The 23,999-nt window shown below is 56.0% G+C and overlaps 1 protein-coding gene across 1 annotated transcript in view; it reads left to right on the top strand.

The window, feature by feature from the left end:
* Nucleotides 1-23,999, top strand: part of ADCY5 (adenylate cyclase 5) — a gene marked incomplete at its 5' end in the record, with an annotated part of 143,088 nt that overhangs the window by 88,033 nt on the left and 31,056 nt on the right. Inside the window, 6 exons of the mRNA XM_034670712.1 lie at nucleotides 1,516-1,637; nucleotides 12,781-12,892; nucleotides 14,453-14,580; nucleotides 16,474-16,632; nucleotides 17,557-17,698; nucleotides 19,567-19,707. Of these exons, the coding sequence (XP_034526603.1) occupies nucleotides 1,516-1,637; nucleotides 12,781-12,892; nucleotides 14,453-14,580; nucleotides 16,474-16,632; nucleotides 17,557-17,698; nucleotides 19,567-19,707 (804 nt within the window). The remainder of the gene's footprint in view (nucleotides 1-1,515; nucleotides 1,638-12,780; nucleotides 12,893-14,452; nucleotides 14,581-16,473; nucleotides 16,633-17,556; nucleotides 17,699-19,566; nucleotides 19,708-23,999) is intronic.

Below are 23,999 nucleotides of genomic sequence, written 5' to 3'. Positions count from 1 at the left end.
TGAGGAGGGGCTGTCTGGCTGGGACGGCATGGCCAGAACCCCACAGTCGGGGTGGACGTGGAACAGAAGGGACGAGTGTCCTCATCCACAAGACTTGGTCAGAGCTGGACAGGGCCTGGGGCCGAGGGGACAGGGTTAAATCTCAGAGGGGAAGTTCTGAAGAGTAAAAGAGAGTGAAAGCAGTTATATGGGTGTGTTGTTGACCTTGTGACCAAGAGAATGGGGGTGACATGGGCAAAGGCAGGGAACTTGAAGAGCCACTGGGGAATGGAAACCTGGGAAGGTGAGTATGGTTTGGGGTGTGGTGTCAAGGCGGTAGTTGTCGGTCATCCAGCGGGCAGCTGGGGACTCGGGAGCCTGGGTGAGCGCCAGGGAGTGGGAGGTGATGGGCAAAGGTGCCAGTGGAAACCATGCTCACAGGGGTGAGAGTGAGCAGAAAGAGGAGGGGAGGTGGGGATGTGCTGTGTGTGAGTGGGGGGCAGGAGGAGGGAGAGAACAGAAAGACGCAGGAGCAGAAGAGTCTTAGGGCCACACAAGGGGGTGGCCCAGCATCTAGTGGGCGAGTGATGGGAGAATGAGGAAGGCTGGGCCAGCCAGGGCGAAGGGCCCCAGGTGGAGAAGTCTGTGACTCAGCCTGGCAGAGCGCCTGATGTGGGCAGTGGGCTGTTGGGATGCAGGGCGAGGTCACCCACTCCTGAGGCCGCTGGAGCTCTTGGAGCAGGCGGGCCTGGGAGGAGAACATAGAAGGGAGGCAAAGTCGGGACCTTCCCTCCCACAGCGTGGCCCTGGCCCCTCTCCCTGCTTCTCTCCCACCTCCTCTTTGACAGGTCTTAGCTTCTCTCCATTTCTCAGAGTCCATGTGCTTTCGCTCTCTCCTGGGCTACTGTCCCGCACGTGGAAATGGGGCACCCCAACCTCATCCTTCTGGTCCCCATGAAGCCCGCTCTGACCACCCCATTCTCCCCAGCCTACGTCAGGTACCCCTGTGCAGAGCCCCACAGTACCCCATACCCCCATGAGACTGGGAGCTTTGTGAAGGAGAAACCTTGCCTGTCCCTCAGTTGTAACTCGGGACCCCCAGCACGATGCCTGGAACGCGGTAGGTGCTCAGTACATATTTGGTGACTAATTGAGTGACTCTCACGTAATGTTCTCAATAGCCCCATCACTGTTTAAAGATGAGGAAGCTGAGGCTCAGAGAGGTTCAGTCATTTGCCCGCGGTCACACACAATGTCAGGTGACACCTGGGGTTCCAGGAGGCTCAGTACTACAGGTTCACCAGTACAGAAAACCCTGGTGGTCTCCCAGGAAGAAGGGCTCAAGTAACCCTGGGGGCATGACGCTAGCCCCACGCTTACATACATGTTAGTTCTTTGAATTGTAGGTCAGCCTGAGGGGTTCTCCAGGGCCCTGTAGGTGGGGGGCCCAGGTGTGGAGGAGTCGGCCTGCGGGGGGAAGGGGACCGCCAGGCAGGTGGAGGGAGCTGTGATGAAAGCATGTGCTTCCCTCCCCAGGAGCGGCTCCTGCTGTCTGTCCTGCCCCGTCATGTTGCCATGGAGATGAAAGCAGACATCAATGCCAAGCAGGAGGATATGATGTTCCATAAGATTTACATCCAGAAACACGACAACGTGAGGTAGGAGTGAGGCTGGGGGGTGAGGGCAGGGGGGAGAGGACTGATCCCCCAGCGAGACAACATCCCTACTTCCTCCCCTGCCAACGGAGCACAGCCCGACAGGGTGGTCTGTGGCTTTGGAGTGTGTGTTGTCTGAGGCGCCCCAGCCGCATGGCACCCTTGAGGTTGGTGAAGTAAATTATTATCAAGGGATGGGAGGGGAGGCCCCAGGGAGAAGCTAGAGAAGGAAGGAGGAGAAAGGAGAAAGCAATAGAACCAGCTGTCAGGGAAACTCCTAACCCAGCAAGGGAGACAGGAAGCAGACTTGGGACCCACAGGTCGCTCTCACCTCAATCTTCATCATCATCTAGCAGCTTCCATGCCCTCTAAGCCGGTGTGTGGCAGGCACTGCACCAGGCATTCCCCACCTCGTGGCTAATTCTCCTGGTCACGCGGCCAGGTGCGCACCCTCATCAGCATCCTTTGTTTAGCGGTTGAGCTCAGAATGGCTAAGACTTTGCCAGGAGTGGTGAAGTGGGGGTGCATCCTGGTCGGCCTGCCCCGAAGCCCATGCCCCTTTTACTGCACATTTGCTGCTTCTCTAGACAGAAGCTGCTGACAGCAGGGACGTGCAAACAGATGTAGCCTAATAGAGTGCAAAATCTGCTTAGGAGCTCCATGGGGACGTGGAGCGACACAGTGGCCTTCATCCAGCATGGCTTCCTGGAGAGCCCAGTAATCCTCCCATATGCCCAGAAAAGGAGCTGCTGTGTCTGCCTTCAAGAGAATGACTTTCTCTCTGGGCAGGTTTTCCTATGACCCACGAATCTGCTAAGGCTGGTGTAGAGGGAACCTTGGAGGCTTTGGCTGAAGTTCCATAAAGGGATTAAATGGAATAATAGAAATGATGGTGCGTGCACATCCATGTACACACTAATACACATCCACTCAAGGTGAGGCTGATGGCCGCGGGGTCAGGGAGGGCACTGTGTTTTCATGTAGGAATTGTCAGAATTTCAGGCAGAGTTGCCCAGTTCCCAGGTGTGCCCCGGAATCTGAGACCGTTGGTTCTGCCTTTGTGTCCTGTATGCATCTTCCAAAATAGACTCTAAGCCTTTGGTAGAAAAAGGTGACCTGAACAACACTTTTGTCCTCTGTTTTTGGGGTACCCCAGTCCCCCGAAACCCACGCATGCTCCACTCTCAGGCAGGGAGAGTAGCCAGCGGCAGGAAGAAGGCTGCCACTGGCCAGGTCCCCACACCTGCCCAGGAGGCGTCCCGAGGGACTGTAGTGCCACTGAGCAGAGCTCAGAGAGGAGAGTGGGGCCCAGGACTCGGTAGGTCGCGCTGATGTGTTGGTCCCCCACTTCTCCTCATGCCTGTCTCTGACTCCACAAGGTGGAGTCATTACTCACAACAATAGTTATATAGCGCCTTCTTTGACCCACATGCTATTCTGAATACTTTCGTACATTCACTGAGTCCGCAGAATACATATAAGAGGTCAGTAGCACTATTATCTCCATTTTACAGGAAACTGAGGCACAGAGATTTATTTGTCTAAGATCCCAGAGCTGGTTAAGTGGGACAGCTGCCCTCAGAAAGCTTTTTGGTATCAGAGTTCTTACCTAGCCTTACTAGGTGTTTTTTATATGCCCAGGAGAAAGGAGTGTGTATAAGGATTTGTGGGAAGGAGTCTCAGGGACTCCCCAAAAGGGGAGACTCCGAAGAGAGGGAGGAGAGAGGTTTGGCTTCGAGAGAGAGAGAGAGAGAGAGAGACAGACAGACAGACAGATAGACACTGTGGACCCACCAGGGGACTTTACCTGTCTCATAGCAACCCCTGAAATCTGGGGGACTCTAGGACACATAAAGAAATAGCCTTCCCTATTAGAACACATTCCAGAGGCCCAAAGTTCAGGTGGGAAGGAGTAACCTGCCACGTGGTTCCAACACACAGGAGCCCCTGAGCTCCTCCTTTCTGGGATTTTCTCTCTTGGTCTTGTCTTCACGGCCTCACCGGCCCTGGCGTCATTCCAAACCCAGCATGGACAAAAGGTGTTCTCCTTGACTATTCTCAGCACAGAAGAGCTTCTGGCAGACTCCACCAAAGTATGAATTTGAGCAAAAAGGGAATGCAGAAAATTCACTGCTCAGAAACAGTTTGGCATGCAAGGCATAGGTTCTCAGCCTGGCTGGGCTAACACATCTGGCCACCTCTGCATCTCCGCCCAGCACCTTGCCCTCTCACCCCTCCGTCTCCTGCCCCTCCATTGCTTTGGGCCCCCAGCCCTCCAGCAAGGGGGTTGGGTCAGAGGGACTGACCCAGGCTGCTTCTGCCACCACAAGGAGTGCCCTGCCCTTGGGGTGGTGTCCCCCTCCCCCTTCCACTCCCACGGAGGCTGTGACTTTGGGTAAATTAAAAAGGTGTCCACGTGGCAAGAATCAGACCCCAGGCACAATGAGGGTATTTCTGTTTCCGGACGTGCTACGGATCAGTGGCAGCAATCAAAGAGATAAAAGGAGAGAAAAATCAAAATGCTACCTTTTTCATAGGGACAGACCTAATCCTGACTCTGAGATTGCTGGGCTGGTGGTGGCTGGTCCACATCAGAGGCCAGCCACAAGCCATCGCATGCAAATCGCCTGCGGGCTGTTCCCAGTTCCATTAGCAGCTCTGGCTGCAGCTCTCGGTGGAAACACATTGCGTGCTTAGTCTCTGTTTTGCGTTGAACTTTGACTTGAGCCGGGGGCTGAGTAGTAGGTGAAGGGGTGATGTCACAGTGTAGAAATGCACTCAGGGCCCGGGTGCGTGGTGCCGTGATTAGGCCTGGGGCTCAGGGTTAGGCAGCCACTGCTCCCCCCGCCCCACCCCGGCTCCTGTCAATCAGGCTCTGCTGTCCCCTGGCCATGTGACCAGGGCAAGTGATAGGCCTTGATACTCTGAACCTCGGTCTCCTCCTCTACCTGATAGGGCAGGGAGAATAGCTACTTAGCAGGGTTGCGAAGAGCGGATGAAAGTGTGTGAGGGAAGCGCTTAGCGTGGTCTGGCAGCAGACATGTGCTCCGTAATTGGGAGCAGTGATTATGGTCGTCACTGCTATCATTGTGATGATTATCACACTCTTATCAACAAAGCAAGGCCTGGGGATTCTCTCGCTGGAGAGTGGAAGGGTGATGAGTCACGTTTGTCAATTCTCAGTGGAGTTATAATATTTAGAGAGGGTGATGACATGCTGCTCTCTAGCCCCCTCTGAGAGCAAGGCCACAAGAAAAATAAATCAGCCCTGCGGTGTGACAGACTGGGCCTGGACCTACGGAAGGGGAAGAGACTAATGGGTGGGGACAGTTCGGCCTGGGCAGGGAGGGGTGACAACAGACCCCCACTGCTGTCTGCGGCCTCACCCTTTCCTGACCCCCAACAGAATTGCCCCCGGGGACCCGCCAGGAGCCTGCCGATACTTTGGTGCTGAGCGACCACTGGCAATGCACTGAGGTGGGCCAGAGGCCCAGGAACCTCTGGAGACCCCCCTGGAGCCCCCAGCCTCGCCTGTCTGACACGCAGTGACAGATGGAGATGTTTTAGCCCTCCTGGCTGGACAGGTCAGGTGGGGCCAGGGCCCGTGGCTAGGGTGTCAGACTGTGGCTTGAGGGCCCTCCTCCCTGTCCTCTCCCCCAGATACCTGCCTCTCCTGCAGCCAGGGCAGGGTGAGGGTCAGAGGGGCTGTGCTGTCCCCATTCCTGGGACAGAGGCCTCCAGCACATGCCATCAGAGGCAACTCTGCCTGGGAGGAGGGACACTGAGGTTGGAGGAAGGGGCCAGCCCTAGAAGCACATAGCACGTCCCTGTGGTTCACAGTAAACATACAGATGCTGCCAGAACCCTGCTGCCACCAGGCGACCCTTCCTAAGACGCCACTGTTGAGCAAGATGGTGTCTGTGTTGAGCAGCCCGGGTCGCAGCCCTCTCTGCCGCTTGCTAGCTGTGGGAACTCGGGCAGGGCTGAGTCTCTTCTTCCTCACCTGTAACGTGGGAGTGGTGACATCCCCTCACTCCTGCATTCAGTGGATGTTTTCCTTCGCTTCCACTGGGGGGACACTTACCTACAGAGGCAGGGATTGCAATGGGGATTAGGAGGGACACTGTCCCTGATGTTGGGAAGCTCACTTTCTGTTCAGAAAGACGTACAGTAAATTGTGGATCAATTAGTAAATTGGGGATGAATCATATGAGGAATGGGTCTATGTAGATGTTACAAAACTTACCACTCAGTTATTCTGTTATGATGAAAGCCACAAAGGAACAGAGCCTGTAGGAGGGGGCCCTAGGACTCGCTCCTTGCCGGTATGCTGGGACGGTGGGTGAGGGAGAGTATGGGAAGCCCCTGCCAGGCCCCCCACCCAGTAGGGAGCTGCAGACTGTTCGCCCTCTGAAGGTGGAGCAGGGTATGAGGTGAGAGTCAAGGTCAGGTAACCCATACCCCAAAGGTTTCAGGGAGCATGGAACGTGCGAGCCAGGCCTGAGAGCGTGCTGAAGGATGCGCGCTGCCGTGTGGTGTGGGTCCGTACTGAGTGAGAGTGCCACGCCTGAATGACCTGTCCTCAAGCTGGAGCCCTTAGGTTTTAAAGGTTGTAGGTGGTGGGGAGGGCCAGAGAGCCAACTACTCCAGGGGGCGCTGGTCCTCACCTGGCCCCGTCTGTTTGGACCCTGGGAGGGGTTCACGATGGAATGTGGGGGTCTTGGCTTATTGGCTCAAATCACAGCCTCATTCTCAGAGGCCTGACCGAAGAGCTGCTCACCCAGGGGTGGAAATGAGGGAACAGCCGTCCCTGTACAGTAGGGGTGTGGTGGGGTCTGGGGAGGGCTCTCCTCCTTCCTTCCCCCTCCTTTCCCTTCTCTCCCCAGCCTCTCCCGAACCTCCCCCTTTTAAGGTTATCATCTCGGCTGTCTCCTTCAAGGACTTGGCTGTGTCCCCAGGTCGTTCTGGTGCATGGCCCAGCTGCGGCATGGCTCTGAATGATGATGGCCTCACGACCACATCCGCGGTGCTCAGATACCTGTGGGTGGATTGCGCACCCTGTGGGCAGAGAGGAAAAATGTTTACCGCAGTCATATTCCTGGCAAACGACCACATAAGGGATGGTCCGTAAACCTAGCATTCCTGTCTCCAACCTGATATTAAGAAAAGTACTCTGAGCTCTACGCTATACCGATTATAGACACAAGGGGCCTTAATGTTATTATCTCGTTCATTACACACTTAACGTGCTGCCATTCTTCACCAGCTATGACTAGGAGTGGATAGAAAAGACACTGTGCTTGCCCCTTAGGGACCGTCCAGCCCTCAGCAGGGAGGTCGGGCCGTGCCCAGTGCCGTGGGAGTCGCAGCCTCATAACCCAGCTGGGCCCACTGGGAAAGCCACTGGGGGTGGGGCTTTGCTCTTTAATCAACTAATTAATTCATTATCTTACTTGTAATAAAAGATACCTAGTATAAAATTGGCCGTTTTAACCTTTCACATTATTGTGCGTCCACCATCCCCATCCATCTCCAGAACTTTTTTTCATCTTGCGAAACTGAAACTCTGTACCTATTAAACAACTCCCTATTCCTCCCCTCCCCCAGCCCCTGGCAACTGCCATTCCACGCTGTGCCTGTGAAGTTGACTCTTCTAGGTACCTCACGTAAGTGGGATCACAGAGGACTTGTTCTCTTGCGATGGGCTTATTTCACTCAGCATCATGTTCCCAAGGCTCGTCCATGTTGTAGCGTGGGCTGGGGTTTCCTTCCGTTTAGCAGTGCACGACAGTTGGTTTCTTTACTTCCTTGTGTGGAGGTGGGTGTTCACGAGAGACCAGAGTTCGTCCTTGGACACGGACTGCGGATCAGTGGGGAATGGAGCCAGCAGCCAGCTAGGACTTATTATTTTAGTGCTTTGGACTCAAAATTGGGGGCTCTGGGGTAGATGGGAAGGGAGAGAATTTAGGGTGAAGAGACACTGACCTGTTGAATGTGTCAGGCTGTGCCTTTGAAATTCTGACCCTAATAAGAATTCAGAATCAGGAGGATTATCCTGGGTTGGGTAAGTCAGAAAAGACATCATGAAGGTGGAAGGGTTAGAACCGGATCCTAGAAGAATGTAATTAGTTTTCAGTCTTTTTGTGTGTTCTTTATAGAAAATTGTGAACTAACAATACAGGGAGGACAGTAGAAAGCAGCACGTACTCATCACTGAGAGGTCACGGACTACTGCTCCGTCTTGGTGCGGTCCCCTCCCCCTTCGCGGGCTTCTCCTGTGGGCCACGTCTCCCCAGCTCATGCATGGCTTTATAAGCACAAAGTCTGTGTGCTGGGAGGTCCGTTGTCTGGGTGGTGGGAGTAGGATTTGGTGGGCAGAAACAAGATCAGGGGATCAGGGGTTGGAATGGGGTCTGCAGGAGGCCCCGAGGCTGGCCACAGGGATTAAAAGACATATGTTGACCCCAGACCCGCTGGACCCAAGCCTGACAGTCAAGCCAGTCGCAGGGCCCTTCTGCTTTCTGAAGGAAGGTGCCCCGTTGCCAGGAGAGAGGAGAGGGCCTGGCTGTCCAGGGTGGAATGTACACATATCCAGTGTGTTCAGTGTTCTCTCATTGGCCTTTCCCCTTTGCCTCCCCCAGCCTGTCCCTCAGAAGGTTCTCTGGCTGCTCCTTGTCCATATGCCCTGCTCTAATTGTTTTGCACCCCCCCTTGGAAAATGCCTAGTCATCTGGTGTCCGTCGTCAGCCAGATGTTGGTATGACCAACTGACTGTGCGTTCACCTAGCACATGCCAGTGACCCACTGCTCCTCCTTTGTCGTACTAGCGGCCTGGGCCCAAGACACTCCCTTGGCTTGGAGCAAATGGGGGGCACTCTGCAGGGGGTAGACCCCTCGTCTGTGGCCAGGCCTCCCCAGCCTAGGCTGCTGGGGCCTCCAGGGCACTTCCTGCCCTGCTTCCCTAAGACATTTAGCTCCCGCTAGGCCCAGCGTCCTGGGAGTTGGGCTGAGTCCTTGCCATACTCCTTCCTGCCCCTGCCCTATGATCTCTGTTTCCCCAGGCCCCCTGCCCCTCCTGGGCCCACCTCGACAGACAGTTTGCCTCTCAGCTTTCCTTGAGTCCCCTGTGTGTGCAGTGCCGAGAAATGCAGGTCCGAGGAGCAGGTCCTTGGCGCTGCCTTCGCCCAGACCTTGAGGAGAACTCGGCGTGTGGGTGGCCCAGGGGCTGCTGGACGTGGCTTCCGTTTAGGAGCAGGGTCAGACTCCAGCATCTTCATCGGGTCACAGCACCTGTTGGAACGAGAGGGAACAACAGCAGGGAAATGCGCTTCCCCAAAAATGCGTGTGGAGAAGCTGGGCTGAGCTGCAGCAGAAGGCTGAAAGGCCTGTTGTGGTAATTGGGCTGAAGTGCCTGCCCGCTCTTGCCTGTGGAGTAGGAGGCGGGCGGCCGCGAGTGATGGATGGCAGGCAATTAGGGAGGAGCGTGTTGCCAGAGGGGGCCGGCCTGGCTTCTGCGCGCCCACCTCGAGGGCCTGATCTCCTTGCCAAGATGAGCTCAAGTAGGAGCTGATCAATGAATGAGGACCTTACTGCATGTCTGGGCCTGGCGTGGTTGGAAATTGGCCTTCAGGATTACCAAAGAGCTGAGCAGGAGACCTTGGCCAGGGGAGCAGACAGTCTGCAGTTGGGTAAACCTCAAAAACAGAGGAGCGTGCAGAGTGACAGCCACGGAGCAAAATCCTTCCCTGCGGCGATAGCACAGGCTTGTGACTTTGCCTCCACCAGGAGGTGGGGGAATGTGGAGGTGGCGGAATTTCCTTAAACGTGTAGGAGAGGCTGCGGGGTTCAGAGCTGGGACCTCAGAGAGCCTGTCCAAACCTCTGCACCAGTTAGCAACCCGCTCTGAGCCCCTCCTCTCTAGCTGGTTGTTTGCTCCGTCTCACCACCAACTTGTCCGCCAGCAGCCTGGCCTCCCTGACTCCTTAGCAGCTGCTGAAAGCCCCAGGAGGGGCCACAAAGAGTAGATCCCAGCAGGTTGGAGGGAGGCTCTGGCTTTCTAAGCCACTGGAGGCCCTTCACCCACCAACGTCATTTCCCACGCCTCCTGGCATGAACCAGGAAGCCGCTCATGGCCTGTGTAACCATTCCACCGTTTGTCCCGTGAATGCTGCTGGCACCAGGCCCTGGGTCCCACAGCTACTGTCTCAGGTGACTTAGCCCGGGACCCCAAGAGGCCCCATGGGGTTGAAGGAAGAACTGCTGGAGTGACCGGTCTTGCCTCTTGCTTGCTTTGAAAGTATGACTGTTCTCTTCCAATCAACAAATATACATTAGGCACTGTTATGGGTTGAACTGTGTCCCTCTAAAAGATATGTTGAAGTCCTGACCCCTGGAACTTGTGAGTATGGAAATAGGGTCTTTGCAGATGAAATCAGGTTAAGATGAAGAATAGGGTGGGCCCCTAATCCAATATACGTGGTGTCCTCATACGAGGAGGAAAATGCTGTATAAAGACCCAGATACACAGGGACAACCCCCCGTGAGGGCAGAGGCTGAGACTGGAGTAACACAGCCACAAGCCCCGGCATGCCAAGGGTGGACAGCCGCCACCAGCAACTAGGGAGAGGCAAGGAAGGGTTCTGCCCAGAGTGTCAGAGGCAGGACAGCCCTGCCGGCTCCTGGATTTCAGACCTCGGGCCTCCAGGACTGTGAGGGAATACGTTTCTGCGGCTCTAAGCCCCCGGTCTGCAGCACTGTGCTGTGCAGCCCTGGGAAGCTAATACAGGCTGCTTCTGTGGGCTGGGGGGCACATAGGGCAGAGGGCATGTGGATGTGACCTGTCTGTCCTCAGTCATCTGGTTGCACGGTTTATTGAACAGTTACTCTGTGTGCCAGACAGTGTGCTGGTAGCTGGGATGCAGCAGTGTACGGAATAGGCCAAAACCCCTCCCTCAAAGGACTTTACGTTCTAGCGGGAAGAGATAAACAGGAGCCTAACAATAACGCAAACAACAGCACGACTAGAGTAAGGAGTGAAACGTGCACTGGAGAAGAGTATGCGGGGAAGGCAGGCAGACAGGGGAGGGTTTAGAGATTCAAATAGGGCGATAGAAGTCTCCTTGAGGTGACATTTAAATGAGTGCAGTGGTTCTCAACCCCCGCTGCATATTAGAATCACCAGGGAAGCTTAAAATAAAACCAAACCAGACAAACGCAATCAATACAGAGCCCTACCTCAGACTAATTAAGCCAGAATCTCTGGGCGCGGGGCTCTGGGACCACTCTTATAAAAGCTCTGGGTGTTTCTAACAGACCCCAGGTCTAAGAACCACTGGTCTAAGCAGCTGTGGGGGAAAGTGCTCCAAGACCCAGAGAGGTCCCCCGTGGAGAAGGAGAATGATGGCAGGCCTGCCCACAGCCAGCTGTGGCAGAGAGAGGCCTGTCCCTCCTCACTGGCTAGGTAAGCTCAGTGAGCGTGGGGGTCACAGCTCAGTGAGGTCACAGCTGCTGAATGTGCCCCCTCTCGATGGCATCCCGGACTCGCCTTCTGAGCCCCTGGTCCGCACTCTTGTCTCTCCTTCCTCCCAGCGCCCTTCTCCTCAGCCTCGTGCCGTGGGTTACCGGACCCAGCAGTCATCCCGCCAAGCTGGGTTCAGGGATTTCAGGGTCTCACCAGCCCCCATGGGGAAGTACCGTGGTGGGTCAGGAGGCAGAGTGAGAGGGGTTCGAGGACGAGAGCCTTCGTTGGGGTTTCTGCAGGAAGGAATGGGTGAGGCAGGGTAAGCAGGCTTGGGATGGGCTAGTTTGAATCATTTCAGTGGGCTCTGGGGTATACGGACAGTTCTGAGTCTAGTACTGGTCCCGGGGGTGATTAGGGCAGGGGAGTCGTGGTCTGAGTGTGAGAGCCTGGCTGGGCTGTGGGGCTCTGGACTCTAAGGCAAGCTGTTGACTGTCCCTACGATCCGGCCAGCCTGGGACCGACAGGCTTCCCACGGGTCAAACATCAGAACAGAAAGACAGGCTTAATGCACCAAAACACATTTTCCAGATAAAGTAACAAAATATGTGTAGTTCTGCATTCCTAATTTAAGAAAGGAAGACTATCTCTGGAGCCTCAGGAGCCTTGTGGTGTAGCGGGAAGAACACGCCCTGGCGAAGGAGCCCACCGTGCTGCTGTCTGTGGCTTCCTCCCTGAGGCTCAGCCGCCTCGTCTGTGAGGAGGACACACCGAGCCTTCGCTGCGGGGCTGCCTGGCCGACTCATGAGAAGACAGTTTGGAAGCTCCCAGCCCTGAGCCAGGCCACTGGGAGCATCTCAGTACATGAGAGTTATTACTCTTTGTGTCCATTTAAAGAAAAAACTCTAGGGGCCCTTACACACTCCAGCCCTGGGGCCTCACCTCTAGCGGTGTGTTGTGAAAGAAAGGAAGACGTTTTCGATCTCCGGAACACAAGTCACAGGACGGATGGAAGAGCTGCAGTGCACACTGCAGGGACTGGCTGCTCCATCGGACTGCGCGTCCGGGGGTGAGGCTGGCGCTGCTGGCAGGGACAAGTTGGAGGCTTCCAGACATGCTTGCCAGCTGTGTCATCCTCTCTCTCTCCTTCCTGTGCCTTTGCAGTCTGTTCCTTCTAGAGGCTCCTTAGGGATGGAGGGCTTGGGGTCCAAAACCTTACCTGTGAGGCTGGGAAGTGAGACCTTAATATGATCGCCACCAGGGCCTGAAACACTTTCCAAGCCCATGAATCAAAGGCCGCAGCTACCTTGAGGGGGCTGCTCAGGCGTCAAACAGGGCCGGCCCAAGAGAGTTCAGAACTGGGGGGGTGGGGGCAGGTCCCTGTCTTTGGTAACTCAGGCAGATTCACACTCCCAGGCCTTATATGCCTCTGTCCCGTCCCCGCCCCCATGCTGGGTGGGAGTGAGGGCGCAGTGAGAGCGCAGAAGGCGTCTCCCAGCCAGCAGGAAGAGGCCAGCATCTCGACTCTCCAGTGCCAGGGGCCCCCTTTATGCCCTCCCCAGCAGCTATTTGGAAACCACCCCCCAGGACTCTTGCTGGCCAGCAGCCCTCCTAAGGCCTAGGGTGGCCCTGGCTGCGTCCCCCTGACCTTCCTCCCTCATGGGGGTCTTCTTCCACCTGTCTCCCCAGCATCCTGTTTGCTGACATCGAGGGCTTCACCAGCCTGGCATCCCAGTGCACTGCCCAGGAGCTGGTCATGACCCTCAACGAGCTCTTCGCCCGATTCGACAAGCTGGCTGCGGTGAGTCACCCCCCCTACTGTCCTCGGCACCCAGGGCCTACGCCAGAACCAGCAGGCTGGCTCCATGTGGGCCGCCCAAGGGAGAGCACTGCGGCCAAGGACCGTGAGCCGCAGGGACGGGCCCTGTGCCAGCATGTGCCCTGCTGGGCAGAGGGGCTGCATGCGCTGTGGCTGCGTGTCCTCACGCCGCACGCAGTTGGCCGTGTTTTTATACTGTCATTGGTCACGAGGGAGCAAGTGAGGGAGCCCTCCACCCGAGGAAGGGCGAGGGAAGGCCTGCAGGTGACGCTGCCCAGGCCCCTGAGGAATTTCTGTTCGGTGGAGCAGATTCGGTGCCCATAGAGCTACTTTCTTGATGAGCTTGGCCAGAGTGGTTAGAGAATGAGTCTGAATCCCAGCTGGCCTGCAGACAGCTGCGTGCCACCCCCCTGAGGTTTCCAGAAAGAGGACTCTGAGCTGTTTAGACAAATTGGAAGTAGCACCCCAGGGCATGGAGTGGTAAATGACACGTCCGCTCATCCGGTCCCTGTTTATACTGTCATCCTCTCCAGCTTTTGTCTCTTTGTCGAGTCATTCTATGTCAGGGGCCACTCACTGCCATGTCCGACGGGCAGACACGTTCCGTTTTGCCCTCACAGGACATCAGATCGTTGATGAGAGGCTGGTGCCGGTCAGAGGGGGCACCAGGGCCTCCAGGGGCATTGGATGGTGGGTCTCATGCCTGCGTGGTGGTTTTATCACTGCCCATGGGTGAGCGGAGTTGGGTATATGCTAGGCCTTCAGGCATCAGATGGGCCTTAAATGAGAATCCAGGCTGCACGGACACTTGAGTACCAGTGTCCCACTTCATGAAGTAGCCTCTGGGGACCAGACTTGAAGAGCTGAGAGTTGGTGACTAAGGACATCCCATGCCAGTCCTCATCCTGGCTCAGTCTTGACCTGCTGGGTGACCCCCGCTGTGCCCGTTACTCCGTCAGGAGCAGAGGGACAGGTACCTCAGCCCTACAGGGGTCTTAGCGCTCACACGCTTGCTGGTTGGCTGCACGCTGCTTGGTCCAAGTCTCAGACAGGCTGAGGGGCACACGAGCTTTGGTTAAGTCTCATTCCTGCTTCAGTCTTTTTGTAAAAGAAGGGGAATCAGAGAACTATTCATAGAGCCTTAGGCCAAGAGTCTGAGCATTCTCCAGGGCCTGGGAGTGGAACCAGGGTTGCTGACTCTCAACTCGGGGCCTTCCTCGAATTGATAAGTCTGCCCTGTTTGCTCCCACATTGGACCAACTGCATTCTTCTTGGGTCTCAGCAGTGACCATTAAAATGAGTTCCTGAGCCTGGGGAGGCTGGAATGCCTAAGGGCTGCTCAGCCTGTCCTCCATCCCCCCTCGGCTCCTGATAAGCCTGTCCTGGGGCTGGGGCCATGCATCTGCCGGCACTGGGTCTGTGCTTGCTGCCCTAAAAGGCAAGTTATTCCAGGCATGGGGTGAATCTGTTTGCTTCCCGTTTCTTTCCCTCCCACTGCTCTTTCCTACTATTTTTAATTTTTAAAATTAATTTGCTTTCCAGGAGAATCACTGTTTACGTATTAAGATCCTGGGGGATTGTTATTACTGTGTCTCTGGGCTGCCTGAAGCGAGGGCTGACCACGCCCACTGCTGCGTGGAGATGGGCATGGACATGATTGAGGCCATCTCGTAAGTGCCCGTCTGGGAGGGGACTGTCCCTCAGCCTGAGTACCTGACGTCGGAGGGTGGATTTGCACCTCTAGGCTTGGGGCCTTCTCCTGGGCAACCTCTGCCCGCAGCCGCCCGGGAAGCTTTTCCTAGAGGAACGTGTCCTGTAGGAAGGGAGAGCTTTGCAGACTCCAGGGCAGCGGGAGGTGTGGCCCTGTCTCTGCAGAAGAGGAGGTCAAGCTGGCCATCATGCTGTGCCCTGTGCATTGCACCCTTATCTCTCAGGGCCCACAGCCACCCAGCCAGGTGTAGAGCCCAATGGCCCCATTTCTTCCCTGACGAGAAAGCTTGGACTCACGGAGGTTAAACATCTCCCCAGGGTAATACAACATGGCAGATGGATGCAAAGGCAGGTGTCCCCATTTAAGAAAATCCATCCTTCATGGGAGCAATGGCAAGGACCTTTGGCCAATTCTTGGTCACTGCCGGCCAGAGATGGGCCCCTGGTTATTAAAAGATGTGGAGATAATCCAAGTTTAGGCTCAGTAACTTTGAGCTTCAGAAGTAACCTGGGCAGGGGCAAAGGAAAAGCTGCAGTAGACAAGGTCAGAGGTCAGAGTAGCTGTCCAGGAAGGCAGCCGAGTCCATTCGGTTTGGCAGAGCTCTTTGGGCAGTGTTTGCTGAGTGCCCCTGCGTGCCTGGGCTAGCTCCCTCGCCTGGAAGCACGGAGTCTGTTGAGGGAGAGGCCAGGACTCCCACTGCTGTGACACCAGGCATGTGGAGCGGACAGCACCAGGTGAGAGAGGCAGACTGAGATGGGGGAGTCCAGGAGGGGGCATTTGTTTCCTTTGGGAGGACCAAGAGAGGCTTTATGCAGAAAGCGGCCCTGCAGTTAAGCCAGAAAGGTAGAATGAGGTATTATCAACCTAAGCAAGGGGCCCGAGGCACTGTGGATGGAAGGCACGTTCCAGCAGGGGCGTCCCAGGACAAGAGAAATGATGAAGGACATAAGTCTTCCCTGTGTCGGTGTCAGCCTCTCGCTGGTGGGTGGGGAGGGGGGCAAGCATCCGATGCTGGTCCTGCCCATCAGGCCAAGTCAGGCTGGCTGCGTGGGCCTATCCCAGGGTATCAGAGAGCATCTGGGTCCCTGAAGAGTGCACACTGTGTACCACCCCCCTCCCCCGCCCCCGGAGCACCTGCACCCTCTTCTGCAGACCTCACGCCTCCGAAGCATACCCAGAGCAGTACGGCTTCCATCACACTCTCCAGCCTGCAGAGGGCCCACCCATGTCTCGGAGACCCCCTCAGCCCTGGGCATGGGGCAAGTGGCAGGCACTGGTGCTGCTTCTAGCACACGGAACCTCCTTGGCCCCCTGCACCTACTCAGCTCTCCTTCTCTCCTGAGCAGGACGTATGTCCGCTCTTGAAACTCACTGAACCGCCTTGCTCCATTATGCTGCTAACATCCAAGAAGCAGCAGTGTGGACACCTCTGAGCATTATATGAATGGGGTTTGGAGCGGCTGTAACTTCCCTGTTTGGCTCGAGTGGGCACTAGTATGCATTTGCATCTCAGGATACAGCTGGATTGACTGAAGGGTAGCAAAGGCCCAGGGTGCCTTTGTGGGGAAGGGGAAGCGGTGGGGCCTGGGTTGTAATGTGAGGCACTGTGCCCCCTTGTGGCCACACTGGGAAGCGACACCTCACTGCTTAAAGCACCTGTGTACCAGGGTCCAGGCCCTGCCCATCAGGTGAGACAGTCTCAGACTCTGGATTTGGGCTGGACCAGAAAGAAATGACTCTTTGACCCCTGCACCTTCTGTCACACCCCCGACCCCGTGCCTTCCAGCCTCGCCCCGACTCTGTGTGCCTGGCCCCTGACCCTCTCCCAGCCTTACCCCTGCTCCATCCCCAGGTTGGTCCGGGAGGTGACAGGGGTGAACGTGAACATGCGCGTGGGAATTCACAGCGGGCGAGTACACTGCGGTGTCCTTGGTCTCAGGAAGTGGCAATTCGACGTCTGGTCTAATGACGTCACGCTGGCCAACCACATGGAAGCTGGAGGCAAGGCAGGGTGAGTGAAGGCCCAGACTTAGCTTCCAGCCCAACCTCCCTCCCCCAGGGTGACTGTTGTGAGGCATGGGACTGGTGTGGGCAGGATGGGCTAACTTGGAACTCCGGGTTGGCAGAATTTCAGGAGGAATTCCTCTCCTTATCAAATGACTTGACCACGCTGTGGCAAGTTGTAGGGAGCAGCCTCTCAACCTTTGCCCAGACTTCACCCAGAAGGTACTTGCACAAAATGGCGTCTTGTGCAATGCAGTAGGTGGGGTAGAGTTCTGTACCTCAGGGGTAATTTCAGGGTAACCAGGATGAAAAGAAGTGGGACATGAGCCTGGATGACTGGGCAGGATTCAGACAGGTGAGGAAGGTGAGGTGGGGAGAGAGCCAGGCCAAGGGACCGAGGTGAGGACAGGCACAGGTAAAGGGAACGTGGTATTTCCAAGGAATAGAGCACATGACCTCTTAGGGACTGGTAGGAGAAACAGTGCCTGTATTAAAAGGACATCTGTACCAGGCTGGGAGATCTGGACTCAGTCCTGCGCTCAGCACGGGCCCCCTGCTGGCTTCTGAGCCGGTTTGCCAAGTTTGTGGGCCTGAGGCTGTGTCCTCCAGTTGGGCCAGTGATGTCTTCTGCTGTGACTACGCTGTAACTTAAAAGCTGACACTGTAACTTAAAAGCCGTGTGGTGTGCTCAGGGCCAACGACGTGAGCGTGAGCTCGGAAGGGGCCTACCCGAGCCACGTGATGACAGGGGAGGGTCCAGCACGTTGAGATCTAGTTTTGGATCTAGGTTGGGGTTAGCATTTGAGCGACAGTGCGGGGCTCTGGGATTGGAACTGTGACCGAGTCGGTGGCAGTGTGGTTCGGCATGGGGGCTGGAGCTCTGAAGTCCTGTTCTCTGCCCTCCTCTCCCTGCGTCCCTCCCCACCTGCAGGCGCATCCACATCACCAAGGCCACACTCAACTACCTGAACGGGGACTACGAAGTGGAGCCGGGCTGTGGGGGCGAGCGTAACGCCTACCTCAAGGAGCACAGTATCGAGACCTTCCTCATCCTGCGCTGCACCCAGAAGCGGGTCCGGCTGGGGGAGCTGAGGGCTGGGGGGCCGGGCAGGTGGGGGAGAAGCCAGGGCGGGGGCTGCGGGGCCTTATTCTTCGGGGGAGGAATGTTTCTTGGCATCTGCTTCCTTCTCTTCTCACTCTTTCCTTGAGTCAAGTCGTGCAGTTCTCGTGCAGTGTGGTTCCTGCTTCCTGGGAAGCACGTGAGCGTTATGGAGGGCTTGCAAGGCTGACAACAAAGTGAGGCTGTGTTTGTTTTACCTCCGTTGCAGAAATGCAACGGGCCTCAAATCAGTTAGCCGCAGCATAGCCACAGGCCGGGCATGGAAAGGGAACAGCAAGGACTCTGTCCACCATTCACTCTCAGTCCAGCCTTTTGTTTCATGTGCTCCCTGCTCCTTTTCTGTTGCCTGAACCAGGCGGACATTGGGCCCTTCTCCACCTCTCTGTCTCCCATCTGTCTCTGCTGGTCCCTACACACCTTTGTTTCTCCAGAGGACCTCTGTCCTTTCCCGGTTTCACCTTCTAGTCCCTCTCTCCTCCCTCCCTTTGTCCCAGCCCACACTTGCCCAAATATAAAACTGAATTATTAGCAGACTTTGGTGTTCTATTTTTAATAGTGTCATGTTCCATGTTCTTAATTTTTAAAGTGAATGAAGAGAACATTTTCTATTTCTCCCTAGATTAAAAAGCCTTTACTGATGATTCTTTCCATTGCATTGACCTGTTGGTCAGTGACCTTTGATAGAGAAAAGCTTCCCTCTTTCTTTCATAAGAAGTTAGAGAAAGATAAAATTAAGCTGGGAGAAAAGTCCAGAGAAAGTCTTGGGTGACAGCACAGGTAGATCTGGGGGCTCCTTGGGGCAGGGGTCCATCCTGACAAGATGTCACAGGGGGACCTCATCTGCCACAGCACCGCAGGAGCTGTGTCAGGCCCCCCACAGACCACAGGGAGGTGGCTCATTTGACATAATTTTGAACACTTGCTTGCTCTTTGACTGGAGTATAAGTGAACCGACTTCCTCCCAGGCCCTCCCACACCGTCCCCTCTGTTAAGGTGACAAGCTCTTCAGCCCCACCTTCCTGCCCCACTCAGGCTGAGGGCTCACCTTCTACTCTGGGTTCTCTGGGTCATGTTCCTCTGACAGGTGGTCCAGAAAGATGAAATGGAGACAGAGAGTGACACCCCATCCCCTCACCTCACCCGGAGCCATGTCAGCTGAAGCAGGCTGTGTCCCCTCCCCTCTGAGTCCCTGATCAGACGGGCTCCCTTCCCAGGCTCAGGGAGTTGAGGGGAAGGCTTCCTCAGGTCTCCCCAGGGCCTCTCCAACCTTCTGCCTGGAGCCACATTGGATGGATGGATGGACAGACAGAGATCGTGGTTGGCATACAGGGAGCCAGCTGAGGCCCCACTTGTGTATTTGTAAAATGTGTTTTGGCCTTTGCCTCTCAAGTTCTCGTGACCCAAACCTCCAGAAGCCACCTCTCTGGTAGAACATGCCTGTTTGGGATACGTTGAGTGGAGACTGGAATTCCTGGTCTCCTCTCCCGCATTTACCCCGGGCGCCTCGGACCCAGGCTCTGCCCACCCCTGAGAATTCTGTGCTGATGACAGTGGTCCTCACGCCCCTTTGCTTTCTCACAAGACCACCCTCCCACCTAGGCCAGCCAGGGCTAGCGCTGGGGAGTGTGAAGGCTTTAGGATGCTCTCTACAGTGAGCTCCAGGATCCTGGCAGACTCTAGGCTCCAGGCTGTGCACAGAAGAGAGGGACACCGGCCTTAACTCCTACATGGCCAGGCAGCCAGGAGGGATGTGAAATGCCCCACTTGGGCTCACCTGGTAGGCTCTGCCCACAGGCTGACGTATCGGTTTTGCTCTCCCAGAAAGAAGAAAAGGCCATGATCGCCAAGATGAATCGCCAGAGAACCAACTCCATTGGGCACAACCCGCCCCACTGGGGGGCCGAGCGTCCCTTCTACAACCACCTGGGGGGCAACCAGGTGTCCAAGGAGATGAAGCGGATGGTAAGTAGCAGGTGGGGCAGCGTGCAGGCAGTACCCTCCAGGGCTAGGGCCTTCCGTGGGTGTGAGGACTGGGCCAGGTCCCTTGTGTGGCCTGACAGAACCTGGAGAGCCCCAGAAGCAGCTCTGAGCTGGGAGCCCGAGCGCCTGACTTCTGACCCTGGGCTCTCTCCGCGAGTCCCAAAGGCTGGAAGCAGACCTGTGTCCAGCCAGAACCTCCAGTGCTCCCGTGGCACTGTCTGGTGGGGCACTAGCTCATCAGACGTCCTTCCAGCACCTTCTGCTTTTCCCAGGCAGCTGAAACACATCCTTGGGCTCAGTTGCTCAGTACTTTGTGGCAAGCGCCAGGCGATGGTCCCCCTTGCCCTCTGTGCTGTGAAGTGCCCCGGCCAACTGCAGACTTCCCATGGAGCAGGCAGACTGGATGAGTACAGGCTCCGTCTCAAGGGACCCTGCCTGCCCCAGGGGACAGACGCCCCCAGCCATCCCTGCATACACCAGGGACCATCTAATTCAGGATCCACTGCCCGGGTTCTGCCAGCAATGATAGAAAGAATTCAGAGGGTGGGAAGAAGAGGAAGAGGGATGACAGAGGTCAGGGCAGAGCAGCAGTGTTTCCTTTCTTTTTATCTGAGAGCTTGGCTTCTCCATCCAAGCACACTCCTCAGCTCGAGGGCAGCCCGGTTCCCAGGTGGAAGGCACCTGCCCTGGGAGAGGGATGAGTGAGGCCAGAGGGTGCAGGGAGCTGTGTTTGTGTGAGGGGGTGGGGGACACTTTGTTCCCTCAGAGCCAGAGTATAGGAATAAGATGGGGCATGCTGGCACCAGGATCCCCGATTTGGGGTCTGTGGGTTGGACCAGGGTTGAGCTATAGCATCAGGGACTACAGATAAATTCTATGAAAATCCAGCTGAGTCAGTAGACTGAGCCAGGGACAGGCTGGGGACCCGGCCATTCTGCTCCTTGCTAGCTTGCAAATAACAGATGACAAAGGTTTAAGGAAAACGGATAGGATCAAAAAATGAATTGAGTCAAGACCTCCGTTTTAATTTTTGACGGTAAAGAAGCAACTCATAGGACACCAAGTTTATGAGGGAGCAGAGTCGGGGAGGGGTGCCTGCCTCCTCCAGGGCTTTGAGCTTGGACTTCTGCAGATCTCCAGCCACCACTCCCCCTCCTTGGGGGGGCCGTCCCCGAAGCAAAGAGCAGTTGGTGGACCCCCTCTGTTCTCACCCCAGCCCTTTCATAATCTCCTGTGGCCTCGTATCCATGTGACCAGGACCAGAGAGGGGGTGAGTGGAGAGTGGGGGGGGACCACAGAGAGCAGGGTTCAAAGAGGGAGGCTGTCATCCAGGTGGCAGGGAAGAGGGAACAGGAAGACAGGAGGGAGAGGACAGAGGTGGGCTGGAGACTCTGGGAGCAAGGAGAGGAAGAGCCGCAAGCGGGCAGGAGAGGCACCCGATGGGCTTTCTCTGCTTAAGTCGTTGGAAAGCTTTTTTCTTGTGATATTTGGTATAAGTGGAGTCTTTAGTTATTCCAGAGTCTCAGAGGAGGCAGTCTGGAGTGTAAGCACTGGTTTAGCAGACACATTAATCATTGTTAGGACCGGGAGCCTTGGAAGAATTAGCAGAAGAATTACCTGTCACTGGGGAGACTGGCCACAGGGCTTCTCTGTGGCGTCAGCTGCCCCGCCAGCAGGAAGGGATGGGAAGGTCTGTGGACACCTCTGCCACAGTCTTTGGGAGAAGAGATGCCCCGTCCCTCCTCCCGGCTGGGCAGAGTCTCAAGAGGCCAGTGTCGAAGGCCCACCTCCGCCCCCGCCCATCCAGGCAGTGTCCCCGCCGTGGGTGGGGTGGTTCTGGCAGCGGCCAGGCGCATCGTGGGCCTTTGGTGTTTCACGTACCTGAAATCTTTGAGAAAGATACACAGAAGAAGAGCTTCTGCCCTGACTCCCACCGACGACAGGCGTGGGGGATTAGAGCACGCCGTGACTGGGAGCACTAAGAAAGGTACTAACTCGTAGGTAGCGCTTTTACTTCCTTCAATCTCGTTCCAGCTCGCACTCAGCTTTTAAGTTGTAGCCATGAGCTACTCTGCTCTGCGCTTAGGCACGGCTGTCACAGGTCCCTGAGGGTACTGATTAATAAGAAGGTTGACAGGAAGGGCAGGCAGGGGCCTCTGCTCATTTAACCAGGGAGGCTCTGCGTTCTCTGGGGGCAGCAGGCTGAGCCGAGCGCTCAGGGAAGACAGGCAGCTCTCTGGGCCGGGCACGCAAACCAGAGCCACGCGGCCACGTGGGTGAGTGGAGGGGCCACGGCTTCTGCTCCTGTTTTAGGTCCAAGGAACAGGAATTGGGAACCAAACAGAACCCGCTGAGCCAAGCTGCTCCCCAGAAGTGCGGTGGTACAAACCGCAGGAATCTCTCTGAGGGTCCTCCCAGCCGGGCAGAGGACCGTTGTCCCAGAACGAGCAAGCAGGTCAGGGAATTGAACCCAGTCTGCTGGACTGTGTTCTTTTTTTTTTTTTTTTTTAAGATTTTATTTATTTATTAGAGAAATCACAAACAGGGGAGGGGCAAAGGGAGAGGGAGAAGCAGACTCCCTGCTGAGTAGGGGCTCAATCCCAGGACCCTTAGGTCATGACCCGAGCCGAAGGCAGACACTTAACCAACGGAGCAACCCAGGCGCCCCTGGACTGTGTTCTTAATGACCATGTGCTGTGGTTTATCTGCCAACACCCCTTCCCAGTGCTGAGCTCTCCACACTAACACGGCACTCGGAGCAGACCTGGGCCCCAACCAGCCCCAGCAGATGACCAAAGGAGCATAGGAGAAAGTCAGAAACAGGAGAAAGTCAGAAACAGGTTCGTTAGGAACGTGTCAGGTGTGTTTCTGAGCTGCAGAAACCAGCAGAATACAGCTCGGTTATCCTCAGTCTCAGAGTCCAATCATAGCCGGCCCCAGTGATGGAATTCAGTGCCAGCCCCTCACCGTATTCTGCAGAGAGCTGGACTGTCTGGGTTCCCTGATGCCCACTTAGGCTTGTGCCCTGATGGGTCCTGGGAGCACCCAGCATGGACCTGCCCCCAGGCGGAGCACTCACTTGAGTCACACCACCTCTTCCAGGTTGGGGCTGGGATGGTGTAGTGGGCCGGGTCTCGCAGCCTGGACAGAGGGCCTGATGATTCTCAGAGGACAAGAAGAAGGGTTTGGCTAATCCAGGGAGACCACTGCTAGACAGCCTGAGAGGAGCTCAGAGTCCACAGTCAGGCCCTTGGATTTGCCGAGGCCCCTGGAAGTCCTCCGCAGGGGGTAGAATGGTAGAATGGAGACAGAGCCCCCAATGCGGTGTGGACCCCACAGCTGTTTCAGCACCTGTAAGCTCTGGCTCATGAAGACCAACATAAATTCTGCTGTTTGCATTTTCACACTGTGTCTGCAGTGGGCACAAAGGGAGGTGTGTTCGTTTGGGATTTGGGTTCACCTGGCGTTTACTGACCTCCATGTTTGCCCAGCAGTGTGCTCCACACTGGGCCACAAGAGACCACAGGTCACCTTCTGTCCTTGTCCTGGCAACCTGAGCCTTACCGGAAACAGTCCTGGGGTTGCTTGCTGCCTCCTCCACTGCCTCCCGGATTCCACCCCCTTCCCATTTTAGGGAACCCCTCTCTGTTCTGCCACAGCTGGTCACACCCTGAGACACATTTTGTGGATGTCGTAGACTAACTGTAAATAGGACTTTGAATTTGGCAACCAGTTAGGGACCTTCACACTCACCCCTGCCCTGTGTATGTGAGCAGCAGTCACACCTGCGGCAGGAGGGTTTCTCGCCTCCTGGATCCCCACCCAGCTCTGGCCTTGGAAGAGTACACGGGTTCTCAGATACCAGGAAAGCTGTTGCAGGTCACCGGCGTTTAACTTTCTAAAGCTCAAAACATGGGAACTCCCAGGAGATTGTGTGTGCTCAGTGGGGGTGGGGGGGGGTGTGCACAGGTGGGAATTGATCACTTAGTGATTTCTCGTATTTTAAACTTATTTCAAGGCAGAATTGAGAGGGACCTACCAAGCTCAGGGCCCAGGAGGAAGGGGGGACATTGGGGAATTGAGTGTGGTGACAGTTTGGATGCCTGGTTTTGCCAATAGATGACATGAAATCACGGTGCCCCTCCCTCTGCCCGCCCCCCCAGAATCTAGCACAGAGCTTGTCCCATAGGAAGACCCCAGCTGTATTCACTGAAGGAAGGAAGAAAGAACTCCTGAGTGACAGGCCTCCCTCAGTGCGGGCTCCTTGGTGAGCT

This window comes from Ailuropoda melanoleuca, chromosome 1 (genome assembly GCF_002007445.2).
Source record: "Ailuropoda melanoleuca isolate Jingjing chromosome 1, ASM200744v2, whole genome shotgun sequence".
In the NCBI taxonomy this organism is placed as follows: domain Eukaryota; kingdom Metazoa; phylum Chordata; class Mammalia; order Carnivora; family Ursidae; genus Ailuropoda; species Ailuropoda melanoleuca.
This window is presented reverse-complemented; position numbering and strand designations above follow the sequence as displayed.